The 24033-nt window shown below is 41.4% G+C and overlaps 1 protein-coding gene across 5 annotated transcripts in view; it reads right to left on the bottom strand.

Annotated features, from left to right (window-relative positions):
* Positions 1-23758, bottom strand: part of GLI3 (GLI family zinc finger 3) — a 206547-nt gene extending 182789 nt beyond the window's left edge. For 2 of the 5 annotated variants that reach the window (XM_064705024.1, XM_064705029.1), the window contains exons 1-3: positions 23682-23758; positions 23353-23477; positions 8577-8739 (exon numbers count right to left, since the gene is read on the bottom strand). In XM_064705024.1, the coding sequence (XP_064561094.1) occupies positions 8577-8700 (124 nt within the window). In that variant the 5' untranslated portion in view covers positions 8701-8739; positions 23353-23477; positions 23682-23758. Of the gene's footprint in view, positions 1-8576; positions 8740-21633; positions 22051-22754; positions 22827-23352; positions 23478-23681 lie in introns of those variants that run through there. The other 3 variants (XM_064705027.1, XM_064705025.1, XM_064705026.1) reach the window with 3 other exon arrangements.
* Positions 23759-24033: the final 275 nt, after the last annotated feature.

The raw sequence follows: 24033 nt of genomic DNA, 5'->3' as shown, positions 1-24033 counted from the left end.
CACAGTCAGACCTTTTCAACTGTCAAGCCAGGAGAGCAGGAAAAGAGATGAAAGAACTCAGGATGAAGCTACCATTTACAGAACCATGTGGGAATGGTCTCCGAAGATTTAATAATTGGGATGGAACTCAACTTTCTGAAAACTAAAAGAAAGGGGGGGGAAAAAGGAAAGGAAAGAAAAGAAAAGAGAAGAAAAAGGAGAGAGAAGAAAAAGGAGAGAAAGAAGGACAGAAAAGTGAGAGACCAGGAGGAGGGGAAAACACTGCTGGTCAGGCCCAGAAGGAACTTTTCCACACATAAAATCCTTTGTTGTTATGTATGAACCCCTACACTGGAAAAGATGAGAAAAGCAAGCACAGGACAGGACCACAGAGAAAACGCATGGTCTGCAATACTAACTTCAGTTTCAACAATTTATCATCCCATCTTAGGAAAAACTGCATCAGTATAAACCTATTCTATTTAACAGAACAAAAAAATCCCCTTAGTTTGGGACATCTGTGTGCATTTTCAAGCTATTGCATTTGTGGGACTTAAGTTTCCACTTGGCTGCATGTGGAACATGCATGAGAAGTCGTACTAAATGAATGGAAACCAGCATATTTTAAGTGGCTGGCATGTGCAAAGAATGTGCTCCCGTACAGCAAGACTCCAGTTGACTGAAGGCACAAGATGAGGACCTGCTTTTTGACAATCTGATACTTAACGTCTTAGAAGCCAAATTTTCAAATGATCTGCAGAAAACCCAGTAATTCCTGCAGGCTTCTCTTTTTCAAAGTGCCTCTGCAAACTTGAAGTATGCATTCATCAGTAAGTCCAGATCACGTTTACAAGCAAATCTTTTTTCTGACTTGCCAGCCTTATGAGCAAAAATAGAATCTGCAAATTAAATTGTGACCATTTGCAGTATACATCAAAGGCAAACACTTTTAATGGGAAATAAGATAATAACACAGCACTAAAAATCCATCTCATTCCCTTTTAGTTGGGATGTCAAAAGAATGCATCTCCCTCCCCTTCCACTCTCACCCCAAAATAATGAGATATGGCTTGGAAAGAATACAGAAAATGTAGTTTTAATATGGCACCTTCTTTACATAATCACAGACTATACCCTTAGCTCATTTCTCCCACTTATTGGCATATGTATTTAGTAATAATTTCTATGTAAGCAGAAGCCGAAGTTTTGATTCTTCTACAAAAGAAGAAAAAAAAAGAAAGGGAGGGGGGGAAGTAAATAGAAACATACAGAGCAGGGATATAATCAAATGCAACACTGATTCCTGATTATTTCCTTTTAACTGAAGACAGATATGAAATAGAAAACAACTAGAAAAGATGAATGCCATTTGAAAACCTGTTAAGTGATTTAATCACTTCAACTGCCTTAATTTACACAGTTCAGATCATAAAGTCAAATACAGTGCCTGCCAGAAGGGTTGCTTAGCTTTAAGTCAATTAGAAGGATTTTTAAAAATTCTTTTTTATTTACTTTAAGAAGATCATCTGCTCTGCATAGCTCCTTCACTTCTCTTTTTTGGGACCCAGGATCCAGCAGTTTTTTGCCTTAAAGTGCCCCTTTCAATCCTTCCAAGCAGCCTGGTACCCATTTGTTTGCTGACACCCATTTCCAGCAGCTGGGAGGAAGATGCCATCACTTGGAGCAGCAGTGCTGTTGCCACACAGCCTCCCCACTTTGGTGACACAGGCTGGCACAGTAGTGCAAGGTCTTTACTTTTAGGCTGTCTTCCCCTGAGACCAGCACTTGATGGCAATGAGTTAGCCTTTTTTGGAAAGCTAACAGTATCACTGGAGTTTCAGCTGCCAGCAGCCTTTTTTTCAAAAAATCAAAGCTCTTGGTTGCTTTCTCCACATCAGTACTGTGGGCTGTAATGGTTGAATTTTTTGAATTCTGACTGACACTAGACTCCTGCAAAGCACAAGATACAGAGCATGGTACCACCACCATACTGCAGAGACACAATTTAAACCCTTTTTATTATTATTACTTCTGTGTCAAAACTCAGGTACAATTTTAATATGGCTGCTTGGGTGTTTTAGGGTTGAGTCTTTTTTTGTTGTTGTTTTTCAGGAAAAAAAATCCCCAGTGTAAAATTTCCTAAATTTAACCTCCACCTTGAACAGGTGGCAAGCTTCTGCTGCTAACTAATGTTTTCTCCTGATTCCACCTCATGTTATCCAGCAGGATGTTAAGTCATTACTTACTGATTACAGTGATTGCAGGGATAAGCCACTCAATCATCTCTTTCTGGAACTTGCAAAGGGATACAGGAGGATTGACATTTAATATCCCTTATGCTATTAACCACTGCAGGGAGGGGAGAGAAGGGGGGAAAAAACGAGGGAAATCTCAGCAGAATTAATGAAGCAATACTGCATTGCACTTGCAGATTGCTGGGTTTAGAGTGGAGTACGTGTACAGCTGGCTCACTGAGGAACAACACTAGAAAATAGTATCAGGCAGAATGAGTTATTACAGTCTACAATAAGCCATAACTTGATGACTGAAATTTTATTAGTAAGCATAAAGGACCATGGGTACATTACTCCAAAAGAACGTGTATTTAATCAGCTACTCATACCAGATTACAATACACCAAGACATGCAGTCCCCATTTAATTACAACCTCCAATATTTTCATCTCCAATACTTCCAAGCATCAGGGTAGCCTATTCTGCCCTAGGAAAAGTACCTTCTTTTAAAGTTTATCCTCTTACGACCCAGCCACAAATATTAGAACAGAAGAGTACAAAAAGTCTTACAAGTTCAGGTCTTTGCCCCTATTTTTCTGGGCTACCACATATGGCCAGTCTACCTTTAACTTTCATGCTGCTCTACACCACTTGTAATCCCCACTTGTAGATGGGGATTACTTGCAGTATTTGTTTTGCTGAAAAAGAAATTTGTCAGAAAAATATGTACACAGAAGTTATCATTTTCAGCATCTAAAACTAGAGATGTTGCTTCCTCCTTGACCTGAAAATGAAAGTGAAGAGGGCCCCTCCATACTCTTTGATTTCAGGGGAAGAGGATGGCATCTCCTGATGACTTTGTAGAATCAGGTCTCATATAATCAATTCAGGGCTCAATTTACAAGTCACTAAAATAGTACAGGCAACGTTTCTTGATACCTAACAACCTCTTTTGAACCCTGACCTCTCAACAGGACCCTGAGCACATGAGTCCAACAAGGGGGCCAAGAATGGGTATTATGATTAACACCTATTTTATGGTTAGGCTTGAAAGCAAGCAGCAGGACAAGCAACCAACTGAAGTTTAAACAGGAAATGTGATTCTTATGGGGTTGCAGACTGCTGAATACTTCCGTCAATCAACCCTGAAAGTACTAGGAAGAAGGAAAAAAAAAAGAGACCTAGATGAAGCTGGCTCTTCTTCTGAAAGAATCAAAGTGGACACATGAACTTCCTCTCATTTATTCATCTATCAAGCTTGGTTTTAAGTTACATCATCATTAAGATAATAATTTCTGCTTTCTATCACTTTAAAGTATGTTCTCAATAGCTATCTGATTCTGATAAAGGTAGTCAAGTCCACAACCTACATATGTTTATAATTAGCTTTTTTTTAAGGCAGAGTAATAGGTTAATAAGAAATATCAGATTACACTGGAACAAGCTCATGGGTCAAAAACTAGACAAAACATATCAAACTGAAAATAAGTGCTTGGTTGTCAGACATTGAAAGAGCTCCTATACAATAACTGCATTGTTTTAATAAAACATTAAAAACATCAGTTTTGAGCCAAAATGTCCAAAAGAGGAAAGCATTCAAGTCACCAACAAAATTCACAAGCCAAACAGTAAATAAATCAGGTTTGAATACAGCATCACAATATCCTAATGTTCTCCAAGCAATGCTGTGAAGTGCAGTCTTGCCTTTTACAAGTTCAGTCCTCACAGAAATTCCCTCTACCTTTCTGAAATTAAGGCAAAAAAGTTAATTATATCTATGGTACAGATTAAGTGAAAAAAAACAAGTGGCATTGAGTTGAGGGCTTTTTTAAACAATGCCTTTAAGGAAGCACCCTAAGAATAAATCCAATTCATGGGCAAAACAGGACGCAGAGTCAAAAAAGCCTGCCTGCACTAAAGCCACTGCCTAATTGTAAGCATGCAAATACCCACACTATTAGGGCAAAGAGAAGTAGTCCCATGGCTAAAGCAAGTCATTTGCTTAAGTTCACCAGACTGGAGTTCATGACTTTACTGCAATGCTCAGGAAGGCTGGCAACTCCCGGTGCCGGGGCAGCAGGAAGGCACTGCACCAGTGCAAGCAGCACAGCTGCACAGGCAGGGCATGGCAGCAGGCAGCTTTCTGCTCCAGCACTGCAGCACTCAGCCTGACATATGGACTTGGCATGCCGTGGTCTCAGACAGCTCGTCCGTCAGCTGAGGAGCAGCGTGGAGGAGAGGTGAGAACAAGCCTTCACACAGGCATTCATCACAATGCAGCAAGACAAGGCACTGGGCAGACTCCTGCAACACTTCCAGCATGCACCTGATGATTTCTTTCTAACCCTGGAATTACTTGAAATTACAGGAGATACTGTATGATCCACCAGGGTCTAGCAAGGCAGGTTTTGTGAACTGTAACACCAGACAAAGGCTCTCCGATGGGAGTACAGAACTAATGGCAATGAGTTTATCAATGGATACCACCCTTAAGAAAGCCATTCTTTGCATAACTTGATAGAAACCTGAGTGTGCATGCAGCAACCTTCAGAACAACCTAAATCCATGCTCTGACATGGTAAGGAGCAGAGTGCTTTGTTCCCAGAGAAGTGGCACAAATGTGCATATAAGACAAGACCGACAACACAGCCCCGTTAGCCAGGTGGTCCAGGGCACTGGCCTCTACTCCAGTGTAATATGAGCGGCACAGCCATGACATAAACATGATTTATTTGTTGTTGTTATTACCTTGCCAAAGCAGATCAGCCTGAGGTTATCAAATCCCATCAAACACAAAACTAAGCTTACTTTATGCGCTAGCACAAACTTTTTTACTCATACAGCCTTTTGTGAATTAAGTTTTCTTTAGCAATTTTTGTCCCCATGGATATTAGTCTTGCCATAAATATAGCAGTCAAACAAAGGATGAAAAGGAACAATCCTAGTAAACTGCACAGTTTGTTTGAGACACAGAAAATGAAACACAAAGAAGAAAAAAAATTGCAGAAATTAATTTAAAACAAAGTAAGAGTGGTTCGACTGGGAATTAATGTGCACCAAAGATTTTTCTTATCACGTTTCCTTTTACATTGTAGTCATTACAAATTATGATTTTTTTTTTAAATTTTTGATCACATGTATTTTAAATGAAGTTTTAATTTGCTCCAATACATGTATTGTCCTGGAGCAAATTTTAATGGCTTAGTTATAAATCCTGAAATGTAGGGGTTTGTAATGGAAATGCTAGCAGGTCCACATCTAACATATTGCAAGCATCTTGGCAATACAGCGCTTGTAGTAATCTTTATGGCATTAAGTATTGACAGGAACTCAGCAGAAGTGGCAAACTTGTAAACTGTGGCCCATGCCTGCTCTGTGCTTGAGACTACAGAGCAGCTGGTACCTTCCAAAGGACACCCTTAGTCTGAGCCTCAGAACTTCTACTGCATTGTTCAGGTTAACACTGAACAATGAGCTCCCCTTCCAGCTCACCTTTCCCACATTCTTTCCCTTGCATCTAGGTTTACACCAAACTCTTCAACACAGAGTCTGCACAACATATGATTTAAAAGTTTTCCACACTCACTAGCCATATTAACATAGATCCTGCTTCTGGGTGTGTCACTTATTTATGGGAGCTGCTGAAATAATGGCATTTTCTTTGTTTCTTCACGACTGTATACTCTGCTATAACTAGCAGCTTTCCATCTGTTTAGGATCCAAGTTCTGCGACCTTCAGAAGACAGCAGAGATACTAAGAAAATACTTGTCTGTACATCACTCCTCAGACAGGTATCAATAAAACTTTACCCTGCAAATTTTGTTAATTCATGAGTTGTCCAGAAGTATAGAAGCACTGAGATTAGACATGATTATGAAGTGACATTAGTATGATAGGTAGATGTTGCTCTGCAATGACATCAGTCTTCTGAGAAGAATAGCAGGGATCATTCTGTCCTTTTGTTATTTTTAAGGGTACCTTACCTTGTTTAACAGAGCATTCAAATGCAAATCGCAACATTTAACATTACCACAGACCTTTGCAAAAAAAAAAGAGGCACTGAATCGATAAAAGCTGCATGTTTTGTAGGAGTGGTGTCTTATAGCAACTGATGATGTTCCTGTAGTAATACTCATTCCAGCATTAAAGAACAAAAGATGCAAATGCATTGCAAGCTCCAGCTTTCATGCAAATTGTCCCTGTAACCAAAATTCATTATCATGACAATCACATCTACAAGAAGCAAAACTTTTAAAACACTTCAAGAGTAAAACTCACATTTAAGTTCCTAAAGTTTTAGTACTAGTATTTGTTTTGGTACATGCTCCACGAAGTCCCTAGACTAAGAGGAAGTTTTTCATATCAAAGAAGGAATCGAATATTTTATGCCTTTGAAGGCCAGCTCTGCATCTCTGGAAAGCCCGTTGTGTCTCTGTTATGCATGAAGGTAGATGAGAAACCCAAACCTTGGAGATCCTGATGACTTCCTTAAATACAAAGACTAACAATGCCAACACTTACCTACTGAAAACAAAGTTAACTGTCATTGACTTAAGGAAAGGAAGCCTTGGGCCCCAGGACGTGTACTACATTAGCATCTCCTTTCATTAGTAGGAGATAATTCAGTGTCACAGTCATTCATTAGACTTGAAGTCTTTCCAGCTCTTAGGAGTTTGATGACCCTGCTATGCAGTAAGGCTCCCCATAGGTGAAGCATGTAGTTAAGAACTAAAACTACCATTAAAGAAAGAAAATTACTTGACAACACGGTATATCAGTGTCAGAATTAGGCAAAAGCATCTTGAAGGCTTTTGTTTTAGCCCTCTAAATCTACATGTTTACCTATAACATTCAAGCTAGCCCAGTCAGAGATGAATGTTTGAGTGCAAACCCCTGACACAACAAAGAATATGCATATGTGTTTAACTGTGCATCTGCTTGAAAAGTTGGGCAAATGTGGAAAATCCTATTATCAATTTAAAAAAAATACAATGGGGGCCTCTTCAGCTAATGTGAACCACTGTAATTCTATTGACAGCAAGGGATCTGTGCTGACTTACACCAGCTGAGGATCTAATTTCATATGCCTTAGAAAACTGATGCAACCTTTCCCACTGCGACTCAAGGGTTTTTATACTCTCATGGGGATCAGCTCCATCTAGTAGGTCAGCAGGTGTTGAGTCTGTGTTGGGTCAGTGTTTGAATCTGAAGTCCAGCCACACAGGAGGATACTGGGACATGTGCCATCTAATTTTTAATGACCCATGGACATTCCCCTCTAGTATGGCTGTAGGATTCATGTATTTTCTCCTGTAGTCTAGTGGGACATAACCTGTTTCTTTGAGAAAGCAGAAACGCCCTATTGAAGATATCAAAGTGAGAACCTGACCTGGAGGACCACAAGCCCAGATAAGTGAGCATGATGGAAACAGAAAATGTGAACTGAAAATGTTTTGCCAGAAATACACCAGGACCACAAAATATACAGAAAGGCATTTTCTATTTCTCACCATAACTAGACCGTTTTTTAAAAAAATAGCAGTTTTAGCAGTTACTCCACAACTATCCAAAATCCATAGATCTGCCCACACCATTTCAAGCAATTTTCTTTTCTAATGCAACAGGAGCTTTGCATTAGTAGGAACCAATATGCTCAGCCTTCTTACACCAAACAATGAAAAGGTGGGGGGCTGGGTTAGCTCACACTCTTCTGAGAGGCAGGGAATACGTAAAATTGTCAACTGAGATATACTCTCTGGGGAGAATTAAGCAAACTACTCCAGTTTTGCAAATCTACAAGCTGTACATTCACAACTTTGAAATTAATCCACCAGAGAATACACACTTAGCTTAATGTTTTGTTCTGGGCATTAAGGGACTTTGGTTGGGTGGGACAGGGTGGGACAGCCCTTTCTGAGAAGGAAGTTTATTTGTAAAAGAAAAGAAAAAAAAAAAAACCTTTGCCATTTATTTTGACAGACCTACTTCTGTCTCTATAGTAATAACTAATTACCTAACCAGTGTAAGAGATTTCAATGGCCAAATGCAAAGCACTTGCAGGCCTTGCCAGGCTAATCAAGACAATTTCCAAAATGCCAAAACCAGGAAGTTCCTATAATAAATAACTTAGCACATTTACATCTCAAATTAGAACATCTGGAAGAAAGAGACTATGCCTGACGCCAAAACAGGCCTTATTGTATCCTACCACTTTCCACACCACCACCCCTCCTCCGTTCGTTTTCTTTAGCCTTTCTGTAGAACAAACACTGATCCAGGTGCAAATGCTCAATTCACAAGGAATGCAGAGAACATAAAATTACTGTAGGTTTGGCTGCTAGTAAATCCCTGCTGTTACTCACCATTGGAAGTTGTGCTGGAGGCAACAGCTTTCTCACTGACATCTGTTCGACTGGAGCATTTCACGATGGAATTCTCCACTTTTTTCTTCTCAGTTGTGGCAGAGCTATGGGACTGCGCCTCCATGATGACTTCTCATTACTTCAGCTCTCCTTGCACTAATACCTGAATGAAACAAGAGTCATAAACTCTAAAGACTGTTTGAAAGCTTAGCCCAAGTCTTCTCACCCCTCTCACCTGAAGAAGAGCCTGGAGCACAACTGAATTAGCAGTTCACAGTTCTGTAAGCTCATCAAATCATGTTTGCATGCATGAATTCTTAAGGAATTTAAAGAAATACTAACACCAAAACTTAGGCATGTTTGCCTTTAAAGAGAATCAGCATCACAAACCAGTATGCTGTTCAAACAGCATAGGTAGGTCCATTTTTTTTCAATTTTGTGGGGTTTTAATGGATCCAAAAGGAAAAAAAGGACAGTATTTTTCTCTTCTGCCCAGAGCATTTTGGAAGAAGGCAAAAAAGGGGAAAAAAAATCAAGAAAATCAAGACAGACCTTCATGTTGACTCTAGAAGCCAAATATTTAAATTTCAACATTCAGGGTGTTGGAACACACTGCCTCAGGAATTATCCTGTCTATCTCTACACCTTGTTACTCATGTTAACATCTCTCACTTTGTTTGTTCAGAAATCTAACTCAAACAAAATTGTATTGGCAAAACACCCCGAAAACCACAGGGAAAGACAAACATTATTGCTGGTGGCAGATAATGAGATCACTTTCTTTTGCATGAAAACGCTGGAAATAGAAAGCTCTGTAGAGGTGTGTATCTGGTTACTTTGCCTTTCCTGGATGTTCTCCTCAGTGTCATCTCCAGTGATACATTCATTCAATACCCCGCAAATAATTTCTCCCTCTTCTCAGATATTTTACATTCCTGATGGAAATATGAGAAGCCCAAAAACTTGCAAAAGGGTATCGCTGCTTGTGCAGCAGTGCAGGCACACCAGGCCCCAAGACTGCAGGGATCTTAGGCTGTGAAGGATGCAAACATTAAGAGCCAGTCTGCAGCTTAACTTGATGCACACCTGTCTGTCCAAGTTAGCTTTATGCAAATCATCAATATTCAGCACACACCATGCTTAGAACCAAATAGGTTGGTACTTTTGTAGTTTGAATATGAATCTATGCAACAACAAAAATAATAATTAGTTTTCTGCTCTGGGCAACACTGCTTGGTAGTCAAATGGGTCTAAAATGGAAGGAAGTCACACTCTTCTACGACACTATTTAAATAAAATTTTCAAAAGGCTTCAAAAAGCCACAAAGTATAATGAAGTGTAATTATATTAGCAACCTATTTCCCAAATTCTGACAGTCAAAAAAAAAAAAAAACCCAAGAAGAAACAACACCAAACAAAAAAAAAAAAGGCTACAAAGCCAATTCATCACAAACACAGCTGTCTAATAAACCTTCCCCTTCCCACCTTCCTAGTAGGAGTTCTTTTTAATAGTACAATAAAACACTCCAAAGCCTCATTGTTATACAGTAGGGATCAAAGTAGAGCCCAATCACTAAATGAATCATTATTTAGCCAGGCAGCACAGCCAAGGAACTGCGCTAGATACCAGAGACTCTCTGCCACTGACCTACTGTCTAAGCTTTCACAAGGCATTTTTCTTCCCTTCAGTTTCTTGCTTGCTAAAAACAGGAATAACAAAGCTCTGCCTGCCACAGAAGAGGACTTATAAGACTACTCTCATGATCTATCTGTGAAAGTGCTATAAGTATTATTGTGATCTGTGAAACACCTTCCTACCAAAACACTAAGGGGAATGTCAGGTGTCTTCAAGCAGAGTAGGAGAGATCTAACAATACTCAACTTGAAACAGCCCTGAATTCTACCCAGCCATGCACAAGGCTCCTTGAAGAGAGATCTCAAGTGAGCTTTGTAAACAGCACCTTTCCAAACTTTTCATTTGACTTCTTCCTCTTCCCCTTTGCACACCTCATGCAAGGGCATCCCCAGTTTAGTCATTTAGCTTGAATATCTAGCTTTTCAGTCTCTTGCATTAGTAGAGACGGAGAAGGCTGACACTGCCAAGTTGCTCACCCCACACTGAGAGAAAGATGTTTGTTTTCTCTACACAGCCCTGGCCACATAAACACCAAAACCTGCCTCTACTCAGCTTCCAACTACTGCATGAGAGAGTCCCTCAATGTACCCTCCTATCTTCTGACTAACAACCATTCTCTCAAATTAATTATTTTCTATGCATCCCTGAAGGAACTAAAATGCTATACATCTTCAGTTGTGGTTATTTTTCTTCCATTGCCTTCTAAGGGTCAAGACTGCTATTGAGGTGGCATCTTCATTTACACCAAAGAATATGACTTTGAAAAGTTGCAAGATAAAGATGCAGAACTCATCCCCCTTTTTGTTTGGTCCTTGGTTCACAAGCATGTTGATTTTGACTTAAAATCATGAAAGAAAGCAATTAAACTCCCTATTCAACTAGAAAGGAAGAAGCCACATACTCTGCCTCCACAAGGCTGGCAGAGTGGCATGAAACATTTGGGAAGAGATCACAAAAATGATGACAGGTATCTAAAGTGGTTCCACTGCCTCCTGCCATACAGATGTCTATGCAGGTATGTGCAAGGAGCCTTCACTTATCCCCACCTCCTCACTTATCTCCATCTCCTTCCCCTCTCCATCATGGCAGTACCTCCAGTACAAACTGATCCTACCACTTCTCAGAAAAGGAAGGTAATGCAGGTACTTTAAGGACTTGCCATGGCCTTAATCTCATAAAAAGCACCTTTGGGTCATCTGCAATTCAAGAGCAACATGTGACTGGTCAGACTGACATCATCCATTCTCTTGACTATTTTATTTCTTTCCCCAACACCCTGCCAATGAGATTTTTCTGGTGCTTTGAGGTGATCTTCTTTACTGGAAGAAAGAATAGCAGACAGAATTCCACATTCTTCATCAGTCTCTATCACTTCTCTGTTTTATGCTACCTGGTGTGGACCGCAGTACAGAACATAGGCCTAAAGCAGCACTTAAATTTTTGGACAGAAAATTGCAGAACTGGCCAAGACCTAATATAAACATCTGCTCTTGGTTCATCTGTTCTGGTTCATGTCTACTCAGTTTACATTAGAAGGCTGCTTTTATTCATGTCAGAATGAAAGAGGGAACACCACAAGAGTAAACTTTCTTACTCAGCTCTGCACCCTGCACCACGAGCCAATGGCCCTGGGGCTGCAGGCCTTTCCTCCTGTGCCTTCCCTCCTCTGCTCCCAACCTGCACACACACACACACACACACACACGCACGCACAAACATGTGGCACAGACACCTGCAAGAATTCCTGCAGATCCAGCAAACCCCAGTGGTGCACCAGCAGTGGTGTGCATGGTTGGGAAGGCATGGAAGGTCAGAAGAGATGGCAGGACTAATAATTAGAGGGATGTGGCTTGTTATGTTTTGCCAAGCATACCCCTCAGGGAAGCAGACATCACATCTCCATCAATGCGGTGCCCCAAAAATCTTTTTTTTTTTGTCCTGAAGACTATCTTAAGACTAAGTTGAAAACACAAGCCAGACACACATCTTCTAGAATCATTCTCCTTAAATTTGGTTGATTTTTATTTTCTCAGAGAAACTGTGGGAAAATATGGGAGCTGCAGTTCACCAAAAAAAAAAGTCCAAGGTTATGTAAAGATTTCTTTCTACTGGTTGTTAACCCCTTTCAAAAAGCATTCTAAAAATCAGACAGCCTGACATCATCTCCACACTAAAATACAGTGGTTTATATTAGGGTGTATGTGTGTGTCTCTCTCTCCAGTGTGTGGGTCAGTGACTTTCCTGTTCCAGCCTCCAGGCCTGAGACAATCTGTATCTATTCCCAGCAAGGAGTCCCACTTTCAAAAAACCTGAAAACTAGTTTCATTGGTTATCCAGCATTTCCATGTGCATATGAAAGGCAAGAAAATGCTATAACAGTATATGGGCAAAAGCCTGAACTTCCATAGGTAAATAGAGGGATAAACATTCCTTCCCCAAAGCAAACATTTGTGGCTTTTTCCCATTCAACCATGCTTGAACCTTTTGTAATTTCCCTGAAGCCTGAACCCATTCCGCAATTAATTCCAGATCCCCATTTTAAACCTAATCCCTCTCAAAACAGTAACCTGCCTGCAGGTGTGTCTCCTCTTTTTAAAATATAAATGCAAACCTTCCCCAGTTGCATATTATATTGGAAGAATTTTAGGAACACGCTACTGGAATGAACTAATTAAATGAGGAAAATTGTCTCTTTTAAAAGGAGTGTCAATAAATCACAATATGTTGGAAACTTATTTAGAACAAAAAAATTCTTTCAAGTAAGTTAATATTATGTAATTTCTGGTCCTTATGTATGTTGGTTATAAAACTGTGCCTTATAGTAGTAAAAATGATTATATTAATATGCTGGGGAAGAAAAAAACTCACCACATCCCTTTGTTCATTTACTCACAGTCCAAACTAACCAAAACCAGTGGAGCAGCCCTGTGCTTGGAAGAACGAGAAACTTGATCCTTTCTGAACACACATTTCAATTCTCCAAGAAATCTTCACTCTGTATCACTTCTCTTCTCTGAACTACTTTTCAAGTAATTTTATTTATACTGCATACATTAATTTTAAAGACCAGATATTTATTGCTAGGAATAGGCTCACTGACTTCAACAAGACTGCTTGCTTTGGTCAAAGTGCTGAAGTGTAAGCATTTAAAATTCTCAATTTGCATGTTAAGACTGGTTTATGGTTCTTGCGAACTTAAACCTTCTGCCTTTCTTTGCTTTATTTTAATTTTTTGAGGAGTATCTTTTAACATGTTGAATTAAAAAAATAAAAAAGAAACAAGTAAAACCTTTCCCTGTTTTATTTGATGCTGCTATAGTTGTATTCAATTCATTAACAAGTGGTTTGCATCCGCTGAGAAGAGCTGTCTGAAATAGCAGTGTCACAGCATTCATCATCATTACATCAGCAGTAGGGAAGTTCATACTGATTGCTATCAGCAACCAGAGTGCCCCAATCAGCGTGCAAGCAAACATAGCATGTTTAATTTTTCAGAAATGACTCTGGGTAGTTAGGGTGTTCATAGGTACTACTTTGATCCACACTACTGGAAGCAGTCTTTGGGGATACAATACATCTTGAACAGCACAACTGTATGAAAGTGAAAAACACAAGGTGAGGCATGAAGAACAATCAGGAAATTACAGTCTCTCTCAACCATAAAGGACCCTTTATCAATTTTATCAACAAGGGTTGCACCGTTCCTTGGGATTATTTAAGGATAAAAAATGCATCTTGTTCAGCTACATTCAAATGCAAAATTTATATGAGACAATCTTAAGCTGTTATATGGGAGCTATTTCATACTGATTTATACAGGCTTGATTCAGGTGCATTTAACTTCCAAAACCCACCTAGATTTCAGTATTGCTTTCTATCAAACCTGCTGGCAAAGCTGCACTGACAAAGTTACCACTGACAGAACCTGATGAAAAATGTTCAAGCACTCAGACATTTTAAGAAATATCTCCCAAATGTAACATTAACCTCTTGCTATATCTCACCACTTTTGTAATAGCTATAGAAACTAACCAGTATATTTTTAGAATAGTTTTATTGTCTCCTAATTCCTTGTAAACTAAACCAGAATTCTGCAACCTTCATTAACTACTCCAGGGTAAACTTTATTTAGGTTTCTCCCTGTTGAGACAACTACTCACAGTAAGACTAATATAAACAGCACAGATAGTCTTATATCCACATCATAAAACCACAACAATCAGCTGGGGGGGAGGTATGTTCCATTTCACAATACCTATCTCCATTTCAGTTATATGAATGATCTATACACACTAGAGAAAGAAAGAGAACAGAAAGAGAACAGAAAGAGAACAGAAAGAGAAAAGAAAAGAAAAGAAAAGAAAAGAAAAGAAAAGAAAAGAAAAGAAAAGAAAAGAAAAGAAAAGAAAAGAAAAGAAAAGAAAAGAAAAGAAAAGAAAAGAAAGAAAAGAAAAAAGAAAGAAAGAAAGAAAAGAAAAGAAAAGAAAGAAAAAAGAAAAAAGAAAAAGAAAGAAAGAAAAAAGAAAAAGAAAGAAAAGAAAAGAAAGAAAAAGAAAGAAAGAAAGAAAGAAAGAAAGAAAGAAAGAAAGAAAGAAAGAGAAAGAAAGAAAGGAAAATAATTGCTTGACAGAATGAAGAATACCCTAAGTTAAGAGATACAACATTTATTAATACAATCTTTCCAAATTCATTACTCTCTGCTGTCTTTTCCTTGTTCCTTTCCTCTGATTTCTTTCCCCCATAAAGAATGAAAAACAACTAGACCTAAAGCCTGGTTAACAACGATCTGATCTGCTCCTGATAGGTTAAATAGCTTGTGGCAACAATAACGGAGGATCACAAACACAAAGGCAATCAGCTAGGCAAACCAGTGCTATTAGCATCCTTGTGATTACGATCCTAAGTGAGAAAATACTCTACAGTGTACACTGAACTATTGCTTGATTGTAAGAGTCTCTCGACTCCAGGGGTATTATATATTTGCTTACATATTTCGGCTACAGATAAACTCAGCTACCTAAAAGTTCTGAAATTATTTTAACATACACATACAATAGTATCAATAAGTGGCATTTTCTACTGAGGCACCAGCTCAGTTGCTTTAAATACACATCAACCACACAGCCTTACAAGTAGATTACATCTACTTCTGTTTCTTGGATTTAAAAAGCTGATAAGTATAACCCCAATTAAAACTATTGCTTCAACAGATTAAACTCTGTATCTAAAGAAAACAGATTTCTGCCAGGAAAGAGATGATTCATTTTCACACTCAGCAAACAGAACTGAACTTGGATAACAACTGAAGAATTCAGGTCGAACTGTCCATCTCCAACTAGTCTATCTCTCATAGAAGCTGCAGTTCGGGAACATGCAACACAAAGCTGAGGGACACAGAGCCCAGACTCAGTGGTTTTACAATTCAGATATGATATATCCTCAGAGGTTAAATTTTATAATCAATTCACTGTCTGAGAGTCTTTACAATAAGGAACTAAACCTTAAGAAAAATAAACTAACAACCCCCACAACAAAAACAAAACAAATCAGGTAATTAACTCTGCATTTAAGCATTTGTTATTTAAATCACATGGTCTTGAGTTTCGTTTATTCCTTTTTTGACTTTCTTACAAACTGTCTAAATACAATGGAAAGAATAAAGTTTATTTCTTACAAAACAGAAAGTGCTACATATCTTTCAAATCTTCAAATATTTCAATATATTGGGGGGGGGGGCGTGTCTAAAACTAGTAATGCACTTACCATGGAGGATCAGAACTCCTTCCAATTAAACTACCTAATATTCCTCAGAAATTCAGAATAAGCTGTGCTACTGCTTGTTTTGCAGTCCTACTTGTTCTTGTGCTTTAAATTCTGCAGCAGGAAAAACTCTAATAATTATGTCAAAGTAAGATTAGCTGTAAAAGAATTAGCACAGGGAGAAGGAAAAAAATCTCCTGTGGACTGTACTGTTTGTAGCAATAGGTTACAATGAGGGAAGGCACGTCAAACTTCCCTACCAAGCCCACACTCTGGTTTTGCCCGTCTTTCTTCAGGAATTCAGCAGCACTAAATCCAAAACAAACTTTAGTAACAGTGCAGTGACTTCCTTTGGAAATACATTTGTTTTATGCAACTTGGATTTTGGTTCATTCATATGCTCAAGATCTGAAAGGCCAGGAATATTCTCAAAGAACAGAGAGGGAGAAAACAGCAAGAGTTGCTGTGTGGATAACATAACTCTATGACTTTCTCTGCTGATACTGTTCCTAGGATACTTATGGTGACAATACAGGCTGGTTTTTTCTTTGTCTTCTTGTCTTTGCCTTCTTAGTTTGGTAAAGTAAATTACAAACATCTGCAATGGATGTGCTCTGCATTACAGTCAACTAAGTCGTCACTACAACTTCGACAGAAAAATGCAGAAATACTCTAATTTCAAGTACTGGAACTCAACATTCCAGTGAAATGACCACTTTCTTCACACTTTTTGTTTTATCTCATCAATTCCAACAGATGAAAGATTCCTTAGAAACAAAACTAGATCTATATATCAATGTCAATCTATACAGGAACTGAGCTCAAGAAAGAATGTATTTAATGTACATCTATTGCAAAGATGTGCCTTCTGTTCCCAACTTATGATATGCAAATGAAAGAAGAAAAGACTGTATTCCATGTTTTACAATTAGCATTTTAAAACAAGATCAAAGGAATCAAGTAGAATGTTTTTTGAAAGTGCCATGTTTTGATCACAGTCCCATTCCTGGAATCCTGTTTATGTCCTCAGCACACTCTCAGGTTAAAGGATGCCTTCATCCAGAATTTCATGTTCTAACCCAACACAGATGTTTTAACATGTAAAAGAGTGAGGAAATCTCCATATATCCAGGAAGAACTTCAAGTGTGAAAGGTACTTTAAAAACTTTATCTTCAGCTTTTAAAGTTTACTTTAGGTTTTACACCTGTCTCATAACAGCAGGAATACTGCACCATGATTCCTTCGTGACAAAACACAACAGCACCATTCTGAATTGCTGCATTACAAATGCACAATCCACTGTCCTTGTTAAAACAGTGTAATCACAGAATTATATAGATGTATTATTTTCCTAGAAATAGTAAATTGAAGAGTCAAGCAAAACGCCACCAAACTACATCCTGACAGTAAAGAATCAGTAGTGCTAGGATTTCATTTTAATATACACGGCTCAGAACAGCGTACTGAACTGACACTAACTTGATCTGTGTTTCTGACTCTTCAGTTTCAGGTATTCATACATCTTATCTAATGAAGGCTTCATTCTCTGGGCAGCTGGATGATGTATTCTTTACACGCAGTTGATTTTCTTGACACTAACAGATTTGTATGCAAAGAAAACAGAGTCTCATACAAAGCAGCAAACACTACTGGGGAAAGTTCAGCTCTAAACCACCAAAAGGTCTGCTGGGTACTTTACCCTGAACTAAATATCAGATGCCAAAAAAATACAGCAACATTCTGAGCATCAATAAAAATTTTAAAAAAATTTTAAAGGCCTAATCATCTTGATGATCAGTGTAAAAAATAACTTGACATTTGAGTGGCAACTTCAGCTAAGAAAATTATTCAATCAGATCTCCTTGTAGTGGATTCTGATATTATCAGTTCTGACATCCAGCAACTATTTAGAGACAAACACATTCTATCCCAATTTCTTTGTCCTTTGTTGTAATCTAAATAACCTTGCAGGGGTTTTTAACATCAATGTATTGTCTCATTTCTTATTTTGTTCCTAAAGAGAGAGAAACCAACTCTTCAGATCAGCAGCCAATTTAATACACTTTCAAGGTAAGGCAGGTACAATTTACATGCACAGAGTACACCACAACAAAACCACAGTATGATGCCAGCACAATCTTTAAGAAAGTTTTCCCCTAAATCTCTGAAGAAAGCAGCCTTAAAAGAAAGCAGGGATTAGAGTGAGCTGGAAGGTAGGGAGGGGACTTACCTCGAAGCCAGCCAGGCGGAAATCAGAGCAGTAATTCTAGCAGTCGGCAGAGTACACTTTTAGAGCTATAATGGTGCGAAGAAGTGCTGGGCAGCATTGCCTCAAGGCAGCACTAATACACTGCTGACTAATGACTGGGCCGTGCGGACAATGAATTTGGGGCTTGAAAACTAACAGAAACCGTGCCGTACCTTGACAAATGGGCTTTCAAAATTTCATTCACTGAATAACCTTTAAGAACAAAATTGGCTCAAGTTCTCTCGGGAATAATATGACACATGTTGTTGGACAATAAGTATTTTCCTTTTTAATTAAAACTATTACACCGAATACATAAACATGATTACAGTGAATAAAATATAAGAGTTAACTATTTGGCACCTAGAAAAGACCAGACTCTGAATATGAGGGGGAAGCCATACATTCAGAAGGGTCAACAAATCCCAGGGTTAACCACCTGATTCACTGAAATTCATTCTTGGCAGAATATATTTTCCCTTCTTTGAGACGTAAAGGAGAACAAGAACTTCAAAGGTATGTTTAATGAGCTGCTACAAGCACAATTGGTTAAAAGAGGCTCAGAAATTATGTACTAAAAGCTGCATTGTGCTTAGAATTACAACTGAAAAAGTCTCGTTTTAAAGAGCCCCATAAACCAAATCAAGCCTCTTATAAACTTTGTCACCTTGTGTACTGACAAACACATTAAAACAACAGAGTCCCTCTGTAAAGGAGTTCCTTTTTTTCAGTGCAACTCGACTTCTAATTTGAAAATAGCAATTTTGGCTCTTTTTACAGACAGAATGAAATACCTAAAGTGTCCCTAAATTAACAAGTACCACTTGCCATAGACAGCATCGCCCTTAGCAGCTCCTAAAAACTTCAGAAAAGGATCTTAAAACAGGAAGCTTAGTGAGCTCATAAAACTGTTGTTGGAGCCAGGAACACATAGCATATTTAATCTGCAAACTGTGAGAGTCTACAATGATTTCAGCAAGATCTGAGGCATGCCCTCAAGGTTTGCTGGGATCTGGGATTAGGGAGTTGATAAGAACCCTCTACTGCCCATGGACATGTTTTTCTTCTGCAGTTAAACACAAATGCATAGAGACGTTTGACTGCTGCTTGGCGTTACTGCTCAAGTTATATAAAAGCTTTGCAGCTCCTTTTGCTGTCAATATATCAAAGTTTAAAAAAAATCATCAAAGTGTGAAATTTCATTTAAAGTCTGCCAGTCTACAGCTCTATTTCACAGACCTATCAAATAAAAGTAAAGATGAAAAATGCACTGAAAGAACTTGAAAAGTTTGCAGCAGCACCCATGGCCTATTTTTGTTTATTCTGTCTCATTTTATTTGATTTTAAAGTATAACAAATCAATTCCCTTATAAAAATGACAGAGTCTAAAGGGAGGATGTCTATAAAACCTGTGGTTAAAAGACAATTTGAAATCATTATTACAGCTGAACCTTTTGTTGAATAAAAAGCTTCCTCTGTAGCCATTTTAGCATTTTAATTGCCTAACTGCAAGTTGGCAGAAAATACCTTGAATATTCCAAAACAACCAGAATTACTACAGAATATGAGTGCCAGAAAAACTAAAGCTTTCTTCAAAGTATTCTTTAGCTAGGGATTTACAACAATTGCATAAAGAAGAAAAGCCTGACTTTTAAGGTAATCTACTATAGTCTAAAAGCATTAACATTCCATTACTAAGGTTTTCCTGAGGATTTCATGACTCGTTGATTCACTTTTCCTTCAAGTTTGCTTTTTCTTTGTACATTTCTGTCCCCATATAGTGGAACACATGCAACACTGATCACTTAAATGCCTCCTTCCATAACTTGAAATAAACCCTGCTTTAATAGCCCTCAAATTCCTTATTTATCAGGCAAAGATGACTAACTTTTCACTAACACTCTGCAACACAAAAATATGCCATTCCTTCCTCTAATATGCACACTAGAATTCAAACACACTACAGGAGTGCAGGTAATTGAATAGCATTCCCCACAACGAGGCAGGAAGTGTAACTGAAACTTTCATGGGTCAATATCAGTGCATACATTAATCTTGTTAAAAATTCGAGTAATCTGCAAGATGAACAAATTATAATGACGTCTCCAAACTTGAGTATTTTGGTTTTTCCAACACTATTCAGAAAAAAAAAGAATCATTTAGAGCCATTGATACTTTAATTTCTTAGCTACAAACTGTTTTTGTGTTTGAAAACGAACAATCTTTCACAACTAATGATTAGGTATAGCAGTAATAACTCTTTCTTGGCCACTGCACACCTTCTCAAGCTAAAAAATGTTGCTCCACTTACGCAGGAAAATGCAGGTGATGTCTTTGTTTTGCAGTACTTCTACAGAAAAGCTTTGGAAAACATCATGACCTGCTGAAAACCATATGCTGTTACCAGAATGCAAGAGTGCATTCATTTTGGCACCTTAAGCCACAGTTTTGCTTCCACTGCTGCTTAAAAGAATACACATACACCGAGAGAGTCCTTTTCTTACTCATTCTTCCTACTCATTCAGAATCAAATAATCCTGCTTTTAAAGAAATAATTCCCTCTTTTTAAAATAGCCTTCTCTCATAGTTAGTATTATTTATGCTTTTAGAATTGGGCTATACACAAAACTGAAAGTATTTACATACTAGCTAGTTATACCCAAACCTTCCTTATATAAACAAACTCTCAAGAGGCTGCCTACAGTTTACATTGCTAAACTCATTCACCATTACTTTTAATATATATTTCCACGACTGAAATACAGTGCTGTGAAGATGGCAATTTTTACATTTTAAGGTTACAATACTTTTAAAACACTGCATTTGTCTTCCTTCAAAATAATCATGACATATATAATTAAGAAACTGTCAGATCATTATCAATTTTTAATAAAGGACCTAAATGAAATAATTATAGGAATCAATCAGTGAGGCACCTTCCCAAATTACAATGCAATTGCACAAATATTCAAACTACTTAAGGCCAGTTCTGGCACATTTCAATACATAATCTCGTTGAACACCACACCAAAAACAATTTTGGAACACAGCGAAACATAGTTCTTTCTCACTATTCCAGTGACTTAAACGATTTCAAAACAGATACCTATAGCACAGAGAGACAGAGAGGCAACCGTGCCCTCCTAAAAATGTTTGTTGGTTTAATCAGCCACATGTCTGGAGGCCTCTGGAAAATTTAGCTTCCAAGTTTTTCTATAGCACGCACACAAAAGAAACGAAGTCTGCACGCTGAAGCTTAAAAAATCATGTTTATTGAGGCTTGGAAATGAAGCGGGAAGTAGCAGGGGCGCGAGGAAGAGGAGCATTTTGCCGTGGGTTGCTACTTAATGCTCCTTTAGTGAAGTAGCCTCTAAAACGTGACACTGTGTATCAAACAGACAGCTATCCGTACCTCTGACTAAAAGGCTCTTTGAGATCCGTACAGTCCATCATTTCAAACTGAAGTGGCAGCTGGAAAATGTGGAACAGCTGGCAAGGAGCTGGGAGAAAATGTTTTACATAAATATATCTACATACAAACTGGCAGAAGGCCACGGACACCGCACCCGCAGGACCGGATAAAAACTACGCACCAGAGGGTTAAAAACAAAACTGCGGAGTGAGATGGGGAGCGAGGGGCGTGTGTTTCCTTTTACCTTTTCTCTTCACGTGGTGCGCGGGCTGGGGAGCGGGCGCTAGCAGCTGCGAGCCGGCGGGCCCGTCCGAAGGCGCGGGAATTGCGCCAACACCCCACCGGCTCCACGGGACAATCGGAACCGCGGCGGGCACGCTCTGCTCCCACCCTGCAAACTTGGGCGGCGCACGGCCGGGCCGCGGTGCCGGCCCGGGGCGGCTCCGAGCAGCTCCCGTGGGGCAGCCGCCCCGCTCCTCCCGCCCGGCCCGGCCCGGCCGGGCCCGTCCCGCCGCCCCGCTCCCCCGCCTGACGCCGTGCCAGCGGCGGCGTGGAGCGGGCCCAGCGCCGCTCTGCTCGGAGCAGACTCGGCCGGCACCCCCGCGGCCCCCGACCGGCACCCGACCGGCCCCTTCCTCGCCGGGAGCAGCCGGCAGCGAACGACGACCCCCGGGCGCCCCTCCGCCCCGCCAGATGTGACAGCGGATTCTCCCCCGCTCCTCTCGCCTTTCCCCCTGCGAAGTTTGTGCCGGCCTCCCGCCGCACGGGCGTGAAAACCCCCGGGAGTCGCTCGGGGAGCAGGGGCGAGGAGAAAGAAGGGGGTGGAAATAAAGCAGCAGCTGTCGCCCGCACATCGGCAGCTCTGCCGCGGGACGTGCCCGGCCGAGCCCGGCCCGCAGCGGGGACTGCCCCCGCCTCGCCCCGCACCCCGCGCCCTCGGCTCCCGCGCTCCGTGACAGCCATTTTGGGGGTTAGACACCTCGGTTTCCCCTGACCCCCGCCTCCAAGTTAGGGAAGCGGGAAGGGGGCCGGGAGCGGGGCCAGAGCGCTGGCAGACGCCAAGAAAGTGGCCCGGAGTAGAGCCGGGGAACAAAGAACTTCTCGCCCAAGTGGGTACGTACCTGCCGCCGCTGCCGCCGAGCCCCCGCGCTGCCCATGGGCGAGGGCCGGGGCCGCCGGCTCGTCCCCGCGCCGCTCCCCCGCCGCCGCGGCTAGCGGGGCCGGCCCCCGCCGCGGCCGGCGGGCATCCCGCGGGGCAGGGGGACGGGACGGGACACAGGCGGGACGGGGGCGGCAGAGGAGGGCCGGCGGGTGTTGGTGGTGGTTGTTTTATCCCTGCCCGCCTCCCGCGGGGAGCAGCCCGCGCCTCTGCCTCCGTGTGGGGGTGTGTGTGCGCGGGTCCGACATCAGTTTCAGTGATCTTGTAATCTGATCCCTTCTGACTCACTCGCACTGACTGACATTTCTGATTTGGTTCAACAAAAAGAACGGGGGGGAGGAGAAAAAGAAGCAAAAGAAGAGAGGGAGCAAAAGAAAAAAAAACCAAGAAGTATCCCCAAATCCACCGCCTGGTACCAAACAGTTTTTGTAGGGAAGGGGGAACCCCTCCGTCCCGTCCCGTGCCACCCGTCCCCTCCAGCCCCGCCACCGCCCCGCATTGTTTTGGCTCGGCGCAGCCACCGAAGGAGGGGAACAAACACATCGCGCCGAGGTACTCACGTGTCGGAAAAGTTGTCCCTCTCGCTTTTCTCCGGCTCGCGCGCTCCTCTCCGCCGCCTCCTTCAAGTTTTACAGATGTTGCAGGGCTGCTCGTCGTCGCCGCCCCCTCCTCCCAGCGCTGCCCTCTGGATCAGATCAGGGGAAAGGCTCTTTAGGGATAACTCCCGATTCAAACACCCTCCACTAAACTTTCCCCATTCCCTCCCCTTCCTCTGAGCGGCGGAGAGGGCTCCGCTCTCCTTCCCCCCTTCCCTCCGCCCGTTCGGGACGCGGCTGGCTGCTGCCGGGGCGCGGGTGCCCCGGGCCCGGCGGGGAGCGGGGCCGCTTGCCTGAGGGAGCGGCGGAGGGCTGCGCCCCGGGGTGCGGGTCGGGCCGCGGCCTGCCGGGCTGCGCCGCGAGCTCTCGGCATGACACCCCCGCTCCCCCCTTCCTCCTCCTCCTCCTCCTCCCCCGCCATCCCCCCGGCCCGGCCCGGCCCGCCCCGGCGGCGGCCCAAGGGCGGCGACACCCCGCCCACAGGCAGGAGGCAGCGCGGGGCGACGGCGGGCCCCCCCCGGAGCGGCCCCTCCGCCTCGGGTCGCGCTTCCTCCCTCTCCCTCCTCTCCCATCCATCCTTCAGCTCAGCCTGCATCTGCAGCCCCGTTTCCCGCGCACCGATGCCTCGGACACCCCGTTCTTCCG

Source organism: Zonotrichia leucophrys, chromosome 2, assembly GCF_028769735.1.
Source record: "Zonotrichia leucophrys gambelii isolate GWCS_2022_RI chromosome 2, RI_Zleu_2.0, whole genome shotgun sequence".
Lineage (NCBI taxonomy): Eukaryota > Metazoa > Chordata > Aves > Passeriformes > Passerellidae > Zonotrichia > Zonotrichia leucophrys.
This window is presented reverse-complemented; position numbering and strand designations above follow the sequence as displayed.